The sequence below is a fragment of the Acomys russatus genome, chromosome 7 (assembly GCF_903995435.1).
Source record: "Acomys russatus chromosome 7, mAcoRus1.1, whole genome shotgun sequence".
NCBI lineage: Eukaryota > Metazoa > Chordata > Mammalia > Rodentia > Muridae > Acomys > Acomys russatus.
In genome coordinates this window covers 59,555,715-59,575,252 of record NC_067143.1, presented here as the reverse complement: position 1 = coordinate 59,575,252, position 19,538 = coordinate 59,555,715, and the positions used below count along the sequence as shown (strand labels likewise).

General features: G+C 46.0%; 1 protein-coding gene across 1 annotated transcript in view; it reads right to left on the bottom strand.

The window, feature by feature from the left end:
* Nucleotides 1-18,033, bottom strand: part of Znf143 (zinc finger protein 143) — a 35,026-nt gene extending 16,993 nt beyond the window's left edge. The window contains exons 1-8 of the mRNA XM_051149213.1: nucleotides 17,961-18,033; nucleotides 9,723-9,841; nucleotides 9,162-9,254; nucleotides 8,348-8,431; nucleotides 7,647-7,727; nucleotides 4,186-4,382; nucleotides 3,257-3,331; nucleotides 1,237-1,356 (exon numbers count right to left, since the gene is read on the bottom strand). Of these exons, the coding sequence (XP_051005170.1) occupies nucleotides 1,237-1,356; nucleotides 3,257-3,331; nucleotides 4,186-4,382; nucleotides 7,647-7,727; nucleotides 8,348-8,431; nucleotides 9,162-9,254; nucleotides 9,723-9,834 (762 nt within the window). The 5' untranslated portion in view covers nucleotides 9,835-9,841; nucleotides 17,961-18,033. The remainder of the gene's footprint in view (nucleotides 1-1,236; nucleotides 1,357-3,256; nucleotides 3,332-4,185; nucleotides 4,383-7,646; nucleotides 7,728-8,347; nucleotides 8,432-9,161; nucleotides 9,255-9,722; nucleotides 9,842-17,960) is intronic.
* Between the last annotated feature and the right edge of the window lie 1,505 nt (nucleotides 18,034-19,538).

The window sequence follows — 19,538 nt, the reverse complement described above, 5'->3', positions numbered from 1 at the left end:
TCGAAAAACCAAAAAAAAAAAAAAAAAAAAGATTTATTTATTATGTTTTACCTGCATGTACACCTGCAAGCCAGAAGAGGGCACCACATCTCATTATAGATGGTTGTGGGCCACCATGTGGTTACTGGTAATTAAACTCAGGACCTTCAGAAGAGCAGGCAGTGCTCTTAACCTCTGAGCCATCTCTCCAGCCCTACTTAATTTATTTTTATTTCATGTGCACTGGTGCTTTGTCTGCATGTATGTCTGTATGAGGGTGTCAAATCTTTTTTCCTTAAGATTTATTTATTATGTATTTGCTGTTATGTCTGCATCTATGCCTCCTTGCCAGAAGAGGGCACCAGATCTCATTATAGATGGTTGTGAGCCATTACATGGTTGTTGGGAATTGAACTCAGGACCTTTGAAGAACAGCCAAGACTCTTAACCTCTGAGCCATCTCTCCATCCCTAGGGTGTCAGATCTTGGGAGTTACAAACAGTTGTGAGATGTCATGAGGGTGCTGGTATTGAACCTCGGTCCTCTGGACAATAAGAACAAGAGATATGTTCTAAGGCCATTGTTCTAAATATACTTCCTGACACACGGTAAGTTACTCATTAAATCTGAGCTATTTGTTAAAAGCCATGGCATATTCTATTGTGTTTTGTTGCAATTAAAATAAAAACATTGAGGCTGGGTGTTGTAGCATATGTCTTTATAACAGCCTTCCCCCGACCAAATTAATAAAAATATTTCTAGGTGTGGTGGCATATACTACAACCCCAGAAATTAAGGCTGGGCATGGTGGCGCACGCCTTTAATCCCAGCACTCGGGAGGCAGAGGCAGGAGAATTGCTGTGAGTTCGAGGCCAGCTTGGTCTACAAAGTTTGTTCAGGACAGCCAAGGCTAACACAGAGAGACCCTGTCTCGAAAAACCAAAAAAAACCAAAACCAAAACAAAAACAAACAAACAAAAAGAAAGAACTTGTCTCAAAGCCAGGAGGTGTGGCGCATGCCTTTAATCCCAACACGTGGGAGACAGAGGCAGGTGGATCTCGGCAAGTTCGAGGCCAGCCTGGTCTACAAAGTGAATGCCAGAACAGCCAGGGCTACAAGAGAAAGCCTGTCTCAAAAACCCAAACAAAAGCCGGGCGTGATGAGTGAACAGGGAGGGATGTCTAACCCTGAGTGTGTAAGGAATCAGTGTCTGAGGTAAGTGCGCTTGTGACTGCCTGCATTTCTCTCCTATATACCTTAAGATGATGAGCTGTTGTATAGAGTTTTCCACATCCATCATATTTACATCGAAATGCCTTCTCTCCAGTCTGTTGAGATTTAGGAGTTACTCTTGTAGCATGTCCTTGTAAGACAATCTAGAAAAACCGAAATATGACTTAAGGCACTTAGACAGAAATACAACAGATGAAATTACTATTTTCACAATAAAAAAGATAAAAGTCATATCACAAGCTGCAACTCAGACTCTCATTTAGCTAAGAGTCTAGCACCTGAAGTCAGGAAGATTCATTCCATTCTAAGGCTCAAGTCAGAGCTCTGGAACAGTTAAAAGTGGCACTGCAAGAGTGCAGCTCAACCTCGCAGACCTATTGCCACTTAGATAACTCCAGTACACATGTCAGTGTTGTGGTATATTCCTGAAATCTCAATACTAGGAAGCTGAGGCAGGATGAACATGAGATTAAGGCTAGGCTGAGCTATACAGTGAAAGCCTACCTAAAAATACCTAAAAGAAACACAATTTCCATTGTAAATTGGTATTTGCTTATATACTCAAGGCATCCATCTCAACACACACACACACACACACACACACACACACACACACACACACAATTTAAAAGAAAATGGGGCTGGAGAGATGGTTCAGAGCTTAAGAGCACTGGCTGTTCTTCCAGAGGTCCTGAGTTCAATTCCCAGAAACCACATCGTGGCTCACAACCATCTATAATGAGATCTGGTGCCCTATTCTGGCCTGCTGGCTCACATGCAGGCAGAATGCTGTATACATAATAAATAAATAAACGGAAATAGAACCTTAAAACAATATCAGCTGGGCTGGGCGTGGTGGCGCACGCCTTTGATCCCAGCACTCAGGAAGCAGAGGCGGGCAGATTGCTGTGAGTTCTAGGCCACTTTGGTCTTCAAAGTGAGTCTAAGACAGGTAAGGCTATTAAGAAAAACCTCTCAAAAAAACCAAAAACAATGTCAATTGTACATGTAATTTCAAAACAATGGGAAAGAGGGCATCAGGTTAAAAACGAACAAACAAACAAACAAAAAAAAACAAAAAATACCCCTCAGCTAAATAAAAAAAAACGAGGGCACCGGGTCGTCTGAATCTGCATAGGATTTATAAGCCATGAGATCCTAGTCTACACTCAAGGTCATTGTTTTGGATGCAATAGCATAAAAACGTAAACAACTACACTTCCCTCAGGTTCTTTTATTTTCATTTTTTAAAAAGATTTATTTATTTATTATTATTATGCATATAGTACTCTGGCTGCACAAATACCTGCAGGCCAGAAGAGGGCATCAGATCACATTACAGAAGATTGTGAGCCACCCATGTGTTTGCCGGGAATTGAACTCAGGTCCTCTGGAGGAGCAGTCAGTGCCCTTAACCTCTGAGCCATCTCTCCAGTCCTCCCTCTCCCAGGTTCTTTTAAGTTTACTGTTTATTTCAGAAACTCTAACACCAGGGTTTGGATCTTGTCTCACAAGCATGAGGCCCTTGGTTCTGTTCTCAGTACTGCCAATAAAACAAAACATACCCTAGAAATTTTTTTTGTTGTTGTTGTTTTTTCTTTTTTTGTTTTTTCCAGACAGGGTCTCTCTGTGTATCCTTTACTATCCTGGACTTGATTTGTAGACCAGGCTGGCCTCTGCCTCTTGCCTCCCAAGGGCTGGGATTAAAGGCATGCACGACTACCGCCCAGCCCTAGAAATTCTAAAATCATAAAATTGCAAATGGTTTTAGGGAAAGATGGCTCAGAGGTTAAGACACATTGCTCTACTAGAGGACCAAAGTTCGATTCCTAGCAACATGTCAGGCAATTCAAATCTGTCTTTAACTCCAACTCCAGGGTGAATCAGATGCCTCTGGCCTGCAGGGGCACTGGTACTCACCTGCAGACACACACCCAGACATCCATGCATGTGCACACGCCTGCGCGCGTGCACGCACACACACACAATTTAAAATTAAAAAAAAAAAAAAATCTTTAAAGAACAAGACTTGGTTTTCCATACCTGCATTTTTTTCTCTTGCTCATTTTCTCCAATCATTCCTGTACTTGTTACGCTTTCACTCCCATCAATGGACACCTACAGTAACAAAAGAAAGCTTTAAAGGGTTTATTTATTTATTTGCAGTGCTGGAGACTGAAGCTAAGACTGTACACCCATTAAACAAGCACTGTATAAATAAGCTATACCTCTGGCTCCAGGTTTTATATTTTGATAATGGTTTAGGCTGACATGCAGATTTATTATTAGCTATTATTGTGTATTATTAAAATTCTGCCAAATTAGAAAGTAACCAGCACTCAGGAGGCAGAGGCAGGTGGATGACTGTGAGTTCAAGGCCAGCCAAGTATACGAAGTGAGTCCAGGACAGTCAAGGCTACACAGAGAAATCCTGTCTTGAGGAGAAAAAAGAAAAACCAAAAATAAATAAATAAATAAATAAACTTTCCCATTTCTTTCTCTCTCTTGTTTTTTGAGACAGAGCTTCTCTGTGTAGCCTTGGCTGTCCTGGAACTGTCTTGTAGGCTGAGTTCTGGGATTAAGGGCATGCACCACCATGCCTGGCTTCTTTCTGTATTTCTTTAACTGTTGTTGAGACAGGGTCTCACCACCAGCCTAAGTTGGGCCTGTGATTATTGGGATCACTTATTTGAAAAAAAAAAAAAAAAAAAAAGGTGAATTCTCGAAAACTGACTCATTTTTTTAACATTTAAAATTGGCTGGCCTTCAACTTATTATGTACCAAAAGGGTGACAATGTATTTCTGACATCCTGCTCTACTTCCAAAACGCTGGAACTACAGGTATATAGTGCCATGTTTGGTTTATGCAGTGCTAGTACTGACCCAGGGCTTCACACACGTAAACAAACACGCTACCAACCGAGCTCCACCTCCGGTCCAGATATGGTACTGAAGAAGCGAAGCGCCATACCTTTGCTGCATACTGTTCCAGCGCACTAATGGTGTCGGGGTCAACTGTGGCATCCCCCGTGTGCAGTCCTGCCACTGTGCCATCCGCCTGAATGGCCAAGATGGTGTCAGACTGTGGGACCTGCACTGCATGGTGGATGTAAGCTGTTGTTCCATCTTCTAGTTGAACTGCCTGAAGTGAGCTCTGGTCATAACTATCTGAGGGAGAGGAAGGGAAAAGCATAACATTAAAAGCACACTAGTCCACAACCCTCTCAGCCTTCCCAGCAGCTCAGCTCCATTGCTTTGTGTCAGTCACTAATCCACAGAAATACAATGGCCACAGTGGGCTGGGATACAAGTAGGTAATTTTTGTTTCTGTTTTTTGTTGTGATTGTTTCAAGATAGGGTTTCTCTGTGTAGCCCTGGCTGTCTTAGACTTGCTTTGTAGAGGAGGCTGGCCTCAAACTCACAGAGATCTGCCTGCCTCAGCCTCCCTGAGTGCTGGGATTAAAGGTGTGTGCATGGCTCAGGTAGGTGATTTTACTGTTCTTCCTGTCCCCCATTCTGATCAGTCAAGACTTCCTCTTCCTCCTACCACAGACTGCAAGCAGAAGCCCCTCCTTCCACCCTATCCTTACTCCCTAGGAACTCTGCCTCTTGGTGAAGAAAGCCCTCGTCCCCCAGCTCTGTCCCATAGTCATCTTAGCCTTTCCCCCTGGACATCTCTATTCCTCTGTGTAAGTGTCCCACCTGCAGAGGTACTCTCTACCACTGACCTCACAGCCACCACACTTGCCTAGAACCCAGAGAAGGCAACAGCAACCAAAGAATAGAACACCCACCCACCAAAGATAAGACCAACATCTAAACCAATAAAAACACTTGGATATCGTAACTCCAGATGCCTAGATCCAACACAAGAATACAAACGTGAAGAGCCAAGACAATATGCCTCCTCCAGAAGCCAGTACCTTACAGCAATATACCCTGAGCAATGCAAATTAGCTGAAGCATAAGACAAAAGCACCAATATAGCAATTATGAATATGTTCAAGGACCTTAAAGAAGATATAAATATCTTAATGAAGACTGTGAAAACACAAACAGTTGAATGAAATAATGAAAACAGTTCAGGACATGAAAATACAAATAGAATATATTTGTAATAAATCACAGAGCCAGGCAGCAGTAGTAGATGGCTTTAATGCCAGCACTTGGGAGACAGAGGCAGGCAGAGCTCTGATTTCGAGGCCAGACTGGTCTACAGAGCACATTCCAGGGCAGACAGAGCTCAGAGAAACCCTGTCTCCAAAACCAAAAACAACAACACAGAAAAACTCCAAAACAAAAACAAAATGGGAGCAGTCTGTCTTGTAGCCAAGAAATACATTTCACCATCAAAGACAGATATCACCTCACGGTAAAAGGATGGAAAAAGTTATTCCAAGCAAATGGATCCTAGAAGCAAGCAGGTGTCCTAGTCACTTTAAAGAAAAACAGACTCCAGACCTAACTAATCAGAAGAGCTGGGGAAGGACAGTGTATACTCATTAAAGAAAAAACCCACCAAGAAGATATTCTAAACATTTATGCCAAAATACAAAGGCACCACATTCATAAAAGAAACACTACTACAGCTAAAACCACACATTGACACCCACACAGAGAAACCCTGGAGTTGATAATGTCAGAAGTCAAACGAGATGTATGCAGCAGAGCACTCTACCCAAACACTTAAGGACTTTCTCCAAACTTGATCACATACTTGGATACAAAGAAAGTCTCAACAGACATTAAAAAAGAAAAAAAGAGCCGGGCGTGGTGGCGCACGCCTTTAATCCCAGCACTCGGGAGGCAGAGGCAGGCGGATCGCTGTGAGTTCGAGGCCAGCCTGGTCTACAAAGTGAGTCCAGGATGGCCAAGGCTACACAGAGAAACCCTGTCTCGAAAAAACCAAAAAAAAAATAAATAAATAAATAAAAATAAAAAAAATAAAAAAGAAAAAAAGAAGGAAAGAACACCCTGCATTCTATCTGACAATCAGGGATTAAAGCTAGATATCAACAAAAACAGAGGAAGCATACAAAATTCATGGAAACTCAACAACTCACTGCTGAATGAAAAACGGGTCAAGATAGAAATCAAAAATAAAATGAAAAACTTTTTAGAATTGAATGAAAATTAAAAACACAGGCCGGGCGGTGGTGGTGCACACCTTTAATCCCAGAACTAGAGAGGCAGAGGCAGGTGGATCGCTGTGAGTTCGAGGCCAGCCTGGTCTACAAAGTGAGTCCAGGGCAGCCAAGACTACACAGAGAAACCTTGTCTCAAAAAACAAAAACAAGAACAAAAAACAAACAAAGAAAGAAAGAAAGAAAGAAAGAAAATTAAAAATACAATATGCCCAAACCTACGGGCCTCAATGAAGACAACTTTAAGAGGAAGCAAGTTCACAGCACTCAGTGCCTACGTCGCAGCACTGCAGGCTCTCTTTGTCTTCTCCACCAGAGAGAAACAGTTTACAAAGTAGCAATGGAGGAAAGCCCACAAGTAAGATTCATAAATCAGGGGACTAGTTGTGACACATACAAAAAGCATCATATTTAAAGGAAGAGAGAAAAGAAATGGACATCTTTTGAGTAGTTACCATGAGACCACTCAGTTCATTTACTGTTTGTTTTGCCTGTAGCCCAGGCTGTCCTGATACTCACCATGGAGGCTCTCTTCAGAGTTGCAGTCTCTTCCTGCTGCTGCCTCCCAAGCCCCAGAATTATAGGCATAAACCCCATATCTAGAATTGACTATATTATCATTTTTTGGGGGGTGGGGGGATTTCAAGACAGGGTCTCTCTGTGTAGCCTTGGCTGTCTTGGACTCCCTTTGTAGACTCAGCAGACCTCGAACTCACAAAGATCTGCCTGCCTTTGCCTCCAGAGTATTGGGATTAAAAGCATGTGCCACCACACCCAGCTTTAATATAACATTTTTAATTAAAAAAAATTATTATTAATATTAATTTTTAATTAAAAAAATTTTTTTTTTGGTTTTTCAAGACAGGGTTTCTCTGTTTAGCCTTGGCTGTCCTGGACTTGCTGTGTAGACTAGGCTGGCCTCGAACTCAGAGATCCACCTGCCTCTACCTCCCAAGTGGTAGGATTAAGGGAGTGCACCGCCACACCCAGCTGTAATATAACATTTAACCTAAAAAAATAACATATTCATTTTGAGTACATAGAGAAACCACAATTTAGATTCATGCCAGTTCCTAAGAGTCAAACTCCTAGCTCCAAAGTTTGTGTTGTTTGTTGTAATAAACTGTTCCTGGACAGCTCAAATGGCCGCAAGGTTTTTCCTTAAATAATGTGCCAACCTGCTGCTTTGTTCTTCAATTGCTTACTAAGACGGCATTCCAGCGGCCAAAGGCAGCCACCCCACCCCCGCCGCTCCCATAAGTTACTCAGAGTCACAAAGCTACTGTACCTTTAGAAGTATGGTGAATAAACGCAGTGGTTCCATCTTCTAACTGCACTGCTTGCCCATCCTCCAGCCGCAAACTGTCCCCTGCTCAAGAGCAGTGTTTACATTTAGACCACACATCTTCAGCATGTCCCAGTTAACTCACACAGCAGCCAAAGAGTCAGAGTAACACACACACACACCTGCTTTATGAGTCAGGGGAAGCTTAAGTAATCTCAGTAAAGTTGCTTTGCGAAAGTATTTCAAGGAAAAGGGAATTGCGAGACTTGTTTTAGGAATATATTCCAGGGACGAGGAGAGTTGAAAGAAGGAGAAAAAAAGGGGAAAATGAGTGTCCTGGGATCCAGCTCCAACAACAGCCACGTTCCCTTAGGACTGCTGGCTACTCAGGCCCGAGGCGTCTTGGATGAGTTTGGTATCCATCGACCCATCTTTTCAGGGAAAGACCAGAAGTCAGACTAGACTTGGGTAGTAAGAACAAGCTGGAAGCAGCAAATTCTGAGGTCTGACAATCAGGGGAATTTCTTGTTTTGTGTCTTTTTTTGTTGTTTTCAAGAAATGGTCTCACTGTATAACCCTTGCTAGCTTACGTGGGACTCACTATATCAACCAAGATGGCCTCAAAATCTGAGAGCTGCCTGCCCTGGGTGCTGGGATTAAAGGCATGTGCCACCATGCCTCGCTGTTGTGTCTTAAATACTTACTACTTTTAGGTATGGGGACATGCTGAACATAGGCGGCAGAGCCGTCTTCCAACTGAATGACCTGGCCATCAATGAGTCTCCCATCTGGAACAGAAGATTCAAGCCAAGAATTTAGCAGCAAATAAATAAATAAAACCATATACAATTTCAAAGTGATATCAACTATAAAAACATACACTACTTAAGCCCATGTCCATCTTGGTTCTTCCCTCAGGGCTGTGAGCAATTCAGTATGGCATCCAGTGGCCTACAGAAAGCAGAAAACCCTCCCTCAGCCATCCTTCCTCCCTCATCACAGTAGGCTACATGCACTCAACTGTGTACCTCTCAGAACCACTCAGGACCAATGACCCCGAGCACGGGAAAGCTCAACAGACACGCCAGTCAGGTGACGTGACTCCAGCTGACAGTCTCAGCCCTAGGAGCTATGGATACCTTTGTCTACATACATATGTACATGGCAGTTGTCCATACAAAGAAGGATATTAGAACTCAACTATTTCCTGAAACAAACTAAACACCAATTCAGAGCCGGTGTCATTTTAAGAAATCCAAATGTCTTCTTTATATGTTTTGTAAATACATTAAATCACAACCTAGAGTAAAAAAAGCAGCAAATGTCTTACTCCCCTCCCCTACTCGCCCCACAGTATCTTCTAGCTATTTCAAAAGGTAGCCCAAAGTTACCAAAGCGAAACTGAAATAACTTCAAGACCCCAATGCAGTACAGCATCTTTAGGAGGCTGAACCAGAGGCTTGGCTGGCCCGGGTGCTGAGGCACTGGCATTAACCACTGGCCACACGACGCACTTACCTTTAGAGTTATGCTGTATGTAGGCAGTGGAGCCATCTGCAAGTGTTACAGCTTGTAAACTTACACCTTCCATATTTTCTAAGTTGTCACCATCTATGATAAAACAAAATTATTCTTCAGATAGCTACATATGTGCATACTAATGATATTAAATTATTTTCTAGAAAATGAAAGCTAGGCAAAAAGTAAGTTGCATAACTTTTTTAAAAATTTTATTTTTTTGGCTTTTCGAAACAGGGTTTCTCTGTGCGTATCTTGGCTGTCCTGGACTCACCAGGCTGGCCTCAAACTCACAGAGGCCCACCTGCCTCTGCCTACCAACTGCTGAGATTAAAGGCATGTAACACCACTGCCCAGCTGTTTAAATCTTAAAAGACTCAAATAGAATCTTTTTTTAGAACTTACAAAAAAAATTATCAAGCCAAGTTGAAAATACTAGAGAATGGGAGGGTCTGATATCATCAAGATACAGTGAATACATGTGGGATTTTTTTAAAAGTAAAAAAAAAAAAAAGTTGCTTAGTTGAAATCTTCATTGATTCTTTCAAGCAAATCACTTACCTGCAACAGTTACTGCCTCTGTCAGGCATAGGGTAACATGCTGAGCCTCCATTCCTCCTCCCGGAAATTCTGCCATTCCCTGAGAATCCCGATTTATTTGCGCTAACAACATTTTGTACCTTGAAGAAGAAAAATATGAGCACACTTGAGTACAAGCAATGGCGCACATGAGCAAAAGCTGAGATGGCCCAGCAGGTAGAGGCACTTATGGTCCAGCCTGACAACCCGAGTCTCATCCCCAGAATCTCCTGAGCAGAAAAAACGAACTGGCTCCTGCAAGTCACCCACAGGTGCACACCAGTGAGCACATTAGATACACAAATGGTGGAACGGTGGCACACAACTTTAATCCCAGCACTCAGGAGGTAAAGGCAGGAGGGTCCCTGTGAGTTCGATGCCAGCCTGCCTAGTTTACATAGTGAACTCTAGAACTATCTGGTGAGACCCTATCTTAAACAAAGCAAACAAGCTAATCTTTTATTTTTTAAAAAAATCTGCAAATAACACTTGTGAATCACACACACATACAAAATTTATGCAATTAGTGCTTGACAGAGGATGAAATTTCACTTAATATGCAGGGTACGGTTTTTAAACTAACAAGCAGCCTGTGTGGTAGTGGCGTGCACCTTTAATTCCAGGGCCCAGGAGCAGAGGCAGGCTGATCACTGTGAGTTAGAGAGCAGCCTGTTCCACAGAATTCCAGGACAGCCAGGGCTACACAGAGAGACACTATCTTGAAAAACAAAACAAAACAACCTCCAAAAGGATGAGCCTGGACCACACAATGAGTTTCTGCCCCTGCAGGTGGCTGCTATCTCTCACACATTGTGAATGGACTCTGGTGAAGCCCGAGATGAGGACGTTTACTCAGCACCGGCAGACCAATAGGTCAAAATGAAGCATAACTCTTAAAAAACCCAGAGGTTACTGACAGGAGCATGTAGTGAGGATTCCAGGCCTGGACCCTGATTGCCCAGCGCTGGCTATGGAGCTGTGAGCACACACAGAGAATGCTATCCCAGCGCTGGCTATGGAGCTGTGGGCACACTGAGAGAATGCTATCCCAGCGCTGGCTATGGAGCTGTGGGCACACACAGAGAATGCTATCCCAGCGCTGGCTATGGAGCTGCTGTGGGCACATAGACAATGCTATCCCAGCACTGGCTATGGAGCTGTGAGCACACACAGAGAATGCTATCCCAGCGCTGGCTATGGAGCTGTGAGCACACACAGAGAATGCTATCCCAGCGCTGGCTATGGAGCTGTGGGCACACACAGAGAATGCTATCCCAGCGCTGGCTATGGAGCTGTGGGCACATAGACAATGCTATCCCAGCACTGGCTATGGAGCTGTGAGCACACACAGACAATGCTATCCCAGCACTGGCTATGGAGCTGTGAGCACACACAGAGAATGCTATCCCAGCGCTGGCTATGGAGCTGTGGGCACACACAGAGAATGCTATCCCAGCGCTGGCTATGGAGCTGTGAGCACACACAGAGAATGCTATCCCAGCACTGGCTATGGAGCTGTGAGCACACACAGAGAATGCTATCCCAGCGCTGGCTATGGAGCTGTGAGCACACACAGAGAATGCTATCCCAGCGCTGGCTATGGAGCTGTGAGCACACACAGAGAATGCTATCCCAGCGCTGGCTATGGAGCTGTGAGCACACACAGAGAATGCTATCCCAGCGCTGGCTATGGAGCTGTGAGCACACACAGAGAATGCTATCCCAGCACTGGCTATGGAGCTGTGGGCACACACAGAGAATGCTATCCCAGCACTGGCTATGGAGCTGTGAGCACACACAGAGAATGCTATCCCAGCGCTGGCTATGGAGCTGTGAGCACACACAGAGAATGCTATCCCAGCGCTGGCTATGGAGCTGTGAGCACACACAGAGAATGCTATCCCAGCGCTGGCTATGGAGCTGTGAGCACACACAGAGAATGCTATCCCAGCGCTGGCTATGGAGCTGTGAGCACACACAGAGAATGCTATCCCAGCACTGGCTATGGAGCTGTGGGCACACACAGAGAATGCTATCCCAACGTTGGCTATGGAGCTGTGGGCACACATAGACAATGCTATCCCAGCGTTGGCTATGGAGCTGTGGGCACACACAGAGAATGCCATCCCAGGGGTTTCTGAAAGGAAATGAACTTTACTGCACGGAAACTGGTTACAGTGTTTCCCCCTCAGAGCCATCAGGAGAGTGGCTTGGCTGGCCATCAGGAAAACCAGCAAACAGCACAGGAAATGAGTAGAAGGTTCACATGCACATTTTCTTCATGCTTAAATAAAACTACATACACAGATACACAAACACAAAAGAAAGAAAAAAAGGAGGAAGAAGAACAAGAAAGCAAAGAACAAACAAATTAGGGCTATCTCACATCTTTTCAATGCAGCTTTTTGTGGTGCTGGGGACAATCCAGGGCCTTATACAACATGCTGGGCAAGAGCTCTACCCCAGGCCTGTCCCTCAGTTCATAATTCAAGAAAACAAACCAACCAGGAATTGGCAGTACACGCCTTTAACCCCAGCACTAGGGAGGTGGATCACTGTGAGTAAAGGGCCAGTCTGGTCCACACAGTGAAGTCTAGGAGACACAAAAGTAACACATACAGAAACCCTGTCTAAAAAACAAAATAAAACAAACCCCAAAAGATTCCAGAAAAAGTTCATCCAACAGCTGGGCAGTCTCCTGGGTTTGGACTACCTTGCGTTCCTTTGATATCAAATATATTCTGCTTTTTTTCCTGAATAAACGCATCACATTACTCACACACCCCACTAGGGTCGCCAATTCATCTTTATGCTCTGATAGGGTTGTCACCTGGATTTGTCTATTTCCAACGCATCAAGATACCCAGAGCAGCCTGGCCAATAATCATTTAGTACATTAGATAGCTTGCTGCATACCTGCCATAAAGCTGGACAGTTGAGTTTAACTCCTGGGACCCAAAGGGTAGAGAGAACCAATTCCCTTGACCTTCACACAAGGGCGCAAGTGCTATGGCATCTCTCTCTCTCTCTCTCTCTCTCTCTCTCTCTCTCTCTCTCTCTCACACACACACACACACACACACACACACACACACTCACACACAGGGGAAGAGAGAAAGAGAGAGAGAGAGAGAGAGAGAGAGAGAGACAGACAGACAGACAGACAGACAGAGACATAGAGACAGACGAGGCTGTCCTGGACTCACATGTAGACCAGGGTGGTCTTGAACTCACAGAGACCTGCCTGCCTCTGCCTCCCAACATATTAAGATACCCAGAGTAGCCTGATGAAGTGGCAAACACCTTTAATCCCAGCGCTCAGGGAAGCAGAGGCAGGCGTATCTCTGTGAGTTCCAGGCCAGGCTAGTCTACAAAGTCCAGGACAGACAGGACTACAAGAGAAACCCAGTCTCCAAAAACAAAAAAGAAAAAATAATTTCCGGATTGGGAATTTAGCTCTGTGGTAGACTGCTTGCCTAGCAAGCCCAAGGCTCTGGGTTCAGGCCCTTAGCTCCTAAAGAAAACAAAACAACATTCTAGTTTAGGCTCCTTTAAAGAAAAAGAAATTCCTTGCAATGAAATCTTAGAATAGCCACGCGTGCTGACACACGCCTTAAAGCCCTGTGAGTTCAAGGCTAGCCTGGTCTACAGAGTGAGTCCAGGATAGCCAAGGCAACACAGAGAAACCTTGTCTCAGAAAAAGAAAGAAAGACTAGAGCCCTTCGCCGCAGGCTCTCGGCCGCGCTGGGCAGGCAGAGGCTGCAGGAGTGCACTGCCCTCCTTGCCTAGTCTCACACTGCGTACAGAAGCAGCGCAGCATGGCTGCTAAGTGCATTCTCTGCCATTCTTCTGGAGACCTTAGCCCTGGGCAGCTGCTCCAGAGTGTGCACACAGTGCTGATGTATGTGAGCACACACCTCAGTGCCAGCTGCGTGCTGTCACAAAGAGGGAAGCAGCCTCCTTGTGTCTTGTTACTGCTGTGCTCAGGGCCCTTGCTTTGGAGGTGCAGGGACAGAACCAGGCTTCCCACCTGCTACCCGAGGGCTTCACCATTAGCATCCTAACAACCTTCACTCCAGGGCTGGACACCATAGTGTAGAGGTAAAAAACCACTTCACACTGTAATTGGACAACTTGGTACTAATCTTTAAAAAGACAAACGAGGGAGCCCACTTGCACCACTGCCCCCCCACACCCCACCGATGGCCCTGGAACCCTGGTGTTGGTACACTTCAGTGTTTCAGCAGCAGTCCTGTAGATCAGGGGATGCTCTCGAGAAGCCCCAGCAAGTATATTCTTGCATACTCTTGCAAAAGGGGCCAAGTTCAATTGCCAGCACCCACATCAAGCACCTCACAGCTGTTTGTAATTATGGCCCCAGTGGATTTGATGCTGCAGCCACCACGCCCGGCTAAATTAATAAATCTTTTTCCCTCTTTTTTCCAGACAGTCTCACTATGTAACCCCGCTGGCCTGAACTCTCTCTCCAATGCTGGAAATTAAAGGTGTGAAGCATCATGCCCATCAATATAGTAAACACAAAGATGATCACCCATAGGAGTCTTAGTATTTATCAGCAACGCTCCTGAGGGCCTGGGAGGTGGCTCAGCAGATGCCACAAATGATCTGATGACCTGACTCTGATCCTTAGGACACACAAAAGTGAGGGAAAGAGATTTCCTCAAGTTGTCCTTTGACCTCCACACAGGCACTGCAGCAAGTGTGTGCCCACCTTCAAATAAATTATGCATTTAATCCCATAACTGGTAAGCAGACAGGCAGATCTCTAAGTGAGTTCGAGGCCAACCTGGTATACAAAGGGAGTCGAGGACAGCCAAGGCTACAGAGAAACTCTGTTTCAAAAACACAAAAAAAATTATAATGAGAATCTTTAAAAAAAAATTTTTTTATTTAGGCCAGGCATGGTGGCATACGCCTCCCAGCAGTCGGGAGGTAGAGACAGGTAATTGTTGTGAGTTCAAGGCCATCTTGGTCTACAGAGCGAGTTCCAGGACAGCTAGAGCTACACAAGGAAACCTCGTCTCAAAAAACAAAACAATAAAAAGATAGATCTGTGTTCTGCCTGCATGTGTGCCTGCATGCAAGGAGAGGGTTCCAGATCTCATTACAGATGGTTGTGAGACACCATGTGATTGCTAGGAATTGAACTCAGGACCTCAGGAAGAGCAGGCAGTGCTCCTAACCCCTGAGCCATCTCTCCAGCTCCTATAATGAAAATCTTAAAAACACTGTTTTTAATGAAGAACTATTTACAAGAGCAAAAAATGTTCAACAGCCTAAAAGTCTATCAAGAAGACATGTTATATATGCTACCCATAGATAAAGCATACGGACAGTAAAAAGAAACCAACCACTGCTCAGGGCAATGCTCAGCTCTGGAGTTCCTGACTATCGCCTGGAAGAATGTGTTTGATCTTCAGCCAGCAATAAAATAGTGAGATTATGTCCAAAATGCACAGTAAGGGGAAAATGCAAATGGCAGGAGAGTATGCCTGGTATGCTGCCACCCAGGCTTTTGAAACTGTATATAAGCCAGGCAGTGGTGGTGCACTTGATCTCAGTGAGTTCAAGGCCAGCCTGGTCTGTAAAGCAGAACTAAATAGAGGTACTCTGCCTCAAAACACACAAAAATATACAAATTAAAAGTGATCAAGACGTGGAGAAATTGGAATCCCCAAACCTGTTAGCAGTGTAAATCTGTACATGGCACGTGCAATTTCATTCTTGTTCTGTCTCAGGCTTCTCTCCCCACGCCCACCCCTTCCCAGGGCCTTTCTATGCAGCCCTACCCTGGAATTCACTGATGAAGCCCAGGCTTCGTAATCATCCTTCTGCTGTGCAGGTGCTGGGATTATAGATGGGCCCAACCCAGCTGGGAATGTATTGCCAGTAGTAGGATATCACACCGGAGACATAAAGGCCCGGGAACAGGCTCAGTGCTTAGATTTAAGGGTAAAGGCGCAACTCCTTGGACCTACATTGTGGAGGGAGAGAACAGACTCCACCAGCTGTCCCCTGACTCCATATGTAAAACTGTGGCGCACACACACATACACAGAGAACGTAAACACACATGTAAACCGAGGAGCTGAAGAGATGGTTCCAGCCCCCACATGGAAGCTCACAACCACTACAACTCTAGCTCCAGGAGACCTGACACCTTCTAGCCTCCTTGGAGACAAGGCGGAGTATTTATCTTTTTTTTTTTTTTTTTCTTTTTGAGACAGGGTTTCCCTGTGTAGCCCTACCAGTTGTCCAGAAACTCCATCTGTAGACCAGGCTGACTTTGAACTCAGAAATCCACCTGCCTCCAGAGTGCTGGGATTAATGGTGTATTGAAGGCTTGCCCCAGGCTACTTTTTTTTTTCCTCCCCCTCCCTTTCCTGAAACAAGCTCGCTCTTGTATGGTCATGGCTGGCTGGTCCTGAACTCACTATGTAGCCAAAAATGACCTTGAAATCTCTTTTTCCCCCCCCCCCCGAGACAGGGTTTCTCTGTGTAGCCTTGCCTGTCCTGGACTCACTTTGTAGACCAGGCTGGCCTTGAACTCACGGCAATCAACCAGCCTCTGCCTCCCCAGTGCTAGGATTAAAGGCGTGCACGGCCACACCCGGCGACCTTGAATTCTTGATCCTCCCATCTCTACTCCCAAGTGCGAGGATTATAGTTGTGTGTCAGCACCGTAATTTGCAGTTTTGGGGGTTATTTTAAGGTCTTGTACAGGGTAAGCATTCCACCACTGTGCTACATTCCTAACCTGCTTTTAAACCTTTGAGATAGGACCTCACTCCTAGGTTATTCAGGCTGGCCCTAAACACAATCAGTAGTGGAGGCAAATCTTTTTTTTCTTTTTCTCCAAGACAGGGTTTCTCTGTGTAGCCTTGACTGTCCTGGACTCACTTTGTAGACCAAGCTGGCCTTGAACTCACAGCGAGCCTCCTGCCTCTGCCTCCTGAGTGCTGCTTTAAAGACGTGAGCCACCACGCTCCTTTCTTAGCCTTAGTAGCTACAATTACAAAGTTGAACTTAGATTTTAGGAGGTATGTGAATTCTACCAGAAAAGCTGTCACTCGGGTACTCATTTCGAGATTAGTACCTCACAGTGTGCAGCTAGCTGTAAGTAATATAGTAAAGGGTAGCTTTGAGATCCGGGCACCTCTCCAAACTACACTGTGAATGCTATGTTTATAGACAGAGCCACTGCGCAGATAAAACTTTCCGAAATAAACAAAAGGGAAGCGAATATTTGTAGACTCGACTGATTAAACCTCCAAGTAGTCAAAATTTGCGGATATAATGTATGCTTCTTATTGATGTTATCTCTACACTTCACAATGAATTTAACATATACTTGGAATGAATTGTTAAAATGTTAACAGGTTTTTGCCAACTACAACAGAACACATCTTTCCTAGTAAAATTAAGGAAGAAACTGAACACAATCTAAAACTTGCTATTTCTCAAATTTCCAACGGATGATTTGGATATTTCAAAAGCGACGGCAGGGCTTGATTCTAAGCAGGTGGGCCGTGGTACTCTCATCTACTTATTAAATCTTCGTGTAACGGAGGGGAGAAAGTTCAGAGTGAACAATAGTTCCATTTATAAAACATTCCAAGAGATTATTTTTGAATATTCGATGTTAGAAAAAAAAGATGTGAAAAAGAACAAATGTGCCTACTCCGATCAGAATAGGAAGAGACCCGGGTGCGACGCGCAGGCGACGTGCCCAGCCGCGGGGCCCGCGCCCCTGCTGGGGCCTGCTGTGAACCGAAGCCCCGAGGCCCAGCCGGGCCAGCTCCGCCACAGTGCGCCTGGGGACTCGCTCCGCGCGGAGGTCAGGCCGGGCAAAGCGGGCCCGCTCCCCTGAGCTCCTCCCTCCCCGCTGGCTCTCCCTCCCGTCGGCTGCCCCCTAAGGGGAGCAGGCGGGGCGCGGCATGGAGGGGGGAGGGCAGCGGAATGCTGCCGTCCTCAGCAAGAAGAGCTCCGCCGCCCCAGAGTGGCGGCCTCGGGTTATTAATAAACTCCGCTTCTGCCCGGGCTCCGCTGCGGAGACGGCCGTGGGATCGGCCGGGCCGAGGCCGGGCGTGAGCAGCTCAACCTAGAGCCCGGGCCCGAGTGGGCCCGCGCCGCCGCGCTGAGGGCGGCGGCCGGGCGGAGAATAATGCACACTGGGTAAAAACACATTTATATACGAACCTCCGAGAAAATTTTCCAACAATTCCTTCGTCCGACCACCATGCACCAGGACAGGAAACAGCCGCCCGGCCCCCAGGCCCCGCAACAGGCATACCAATTCTCAAGCCCGCCCCTAGCCTCCATTGGGCTGGCATTACGTCACTCACCGGAAGATCCTGGATCGCCATTGGTCCATATTTAGCTGACCGGCAGGAACATGCCACCGACCACGCCCTCTTTTCGTACGTCATTGTAGCCCGGCCTTCCCACCCGCGCCTGAGTGGCTGGCGCCAAATCAGAACCAAAGCTTCTGTTTCTTACTGGTTGACAAAACCGCTCGTCCTGGATCGCTCCACCCCCACGTCGAGTGGATCATGCCGATTCTGGGGCCCCAGCGGGAGGCGCCATTTTGTAGCAGGGGAGGGAGGTTGGTCCTTTTGATTGCCCGGGAGGGAAATGGGGTGATGGGCGCCATTTTCCCTACAGGACCGAGGTGGATGCTGCGGAGCTCCCGGTGGGCCTTCCGGAGCACCTGGAGTGAGCCGAAAGGGCCTTGCCATGCCATTGCCACGTGTAGTTGCATTGAGAGGGAAGATGGAGCGAGGGCGACACGGAGAGCCCACGATCTCCCTGGGGGCTCCCGGAGCCGGCTGAGGCCTTCACTGGGGGCTCTGCTGTCCCCGCTGACGGCGGACGGGGTTCGCAACTTGCCCGCCCTTCCCCGATGTCGGGGCATGGCCATGCGATGTGAAGTTGAGCTCTTCGCTGCTGCTGCTGCAGTTCCGGCGGAGTCTAGCTTCCGCTGGGAGGCTGTGCGATTGATCTAGTGTGTCGGTGAACTTGTGGCTCTTAAAGTTTGAAGTCGACCGACTTGGCGTCGCTGCGTTCCGTTGTATGTGCTTTCCCTGTTGTGTCGAGCTGAAAGGTCGGAGGAAGCATCTGTCGGCCTTCTTAAGCCCACTGAAACATGCATGAGTTGTGGCGTGTGGTATGATTTCTTGGTGCTCTCGGCCCAACCCTTTTAAAAAACATTTCAAATGAAAGGCATTTCGGTCTGTACTCGGGAAAGAGCGTGTGGTATCCGGAGTCGATTGGAGTTGCCAAGTGTATATTCCAATAGGATAGGAAGCCTAGCCGGCATTAGCAGCTTTTACTCGATTTCTTGGATTTCAGGTGATGATGGAATAGATAGAAGAACAAGTTGGAAAATATATTAGAGATAACCAGTAAAAATTATGAGTTTGTTGCCGAATTAGTGTAGGAACTTAAACAGTGTCCCTATCCTTGCCCTCACCCCGTTTCTTTTGGGACTGAGTTTTGCAGTGTAGTCCAGGAGGCTGTAAATAGTCTCTGTACACTCTGCTACCACAGCAGGCCCAACGACATTCCAGTCTACTGTGTTTACTCTAATGCATACTTCCATAATTGTAACTCAAATGCCACTTAAAGGGGAACAGGACTTAGAACTCTTTAAGCATTCTTTTTTATATTTTACTTTTCAGAGCGTCTCACATGACTCTCTCTGGCCTCAGATTTGCTATGTAGAGGCGATGACATGCTCTTTAACTAATGATCCACCAGGCCTTCCAAACCCTGGCA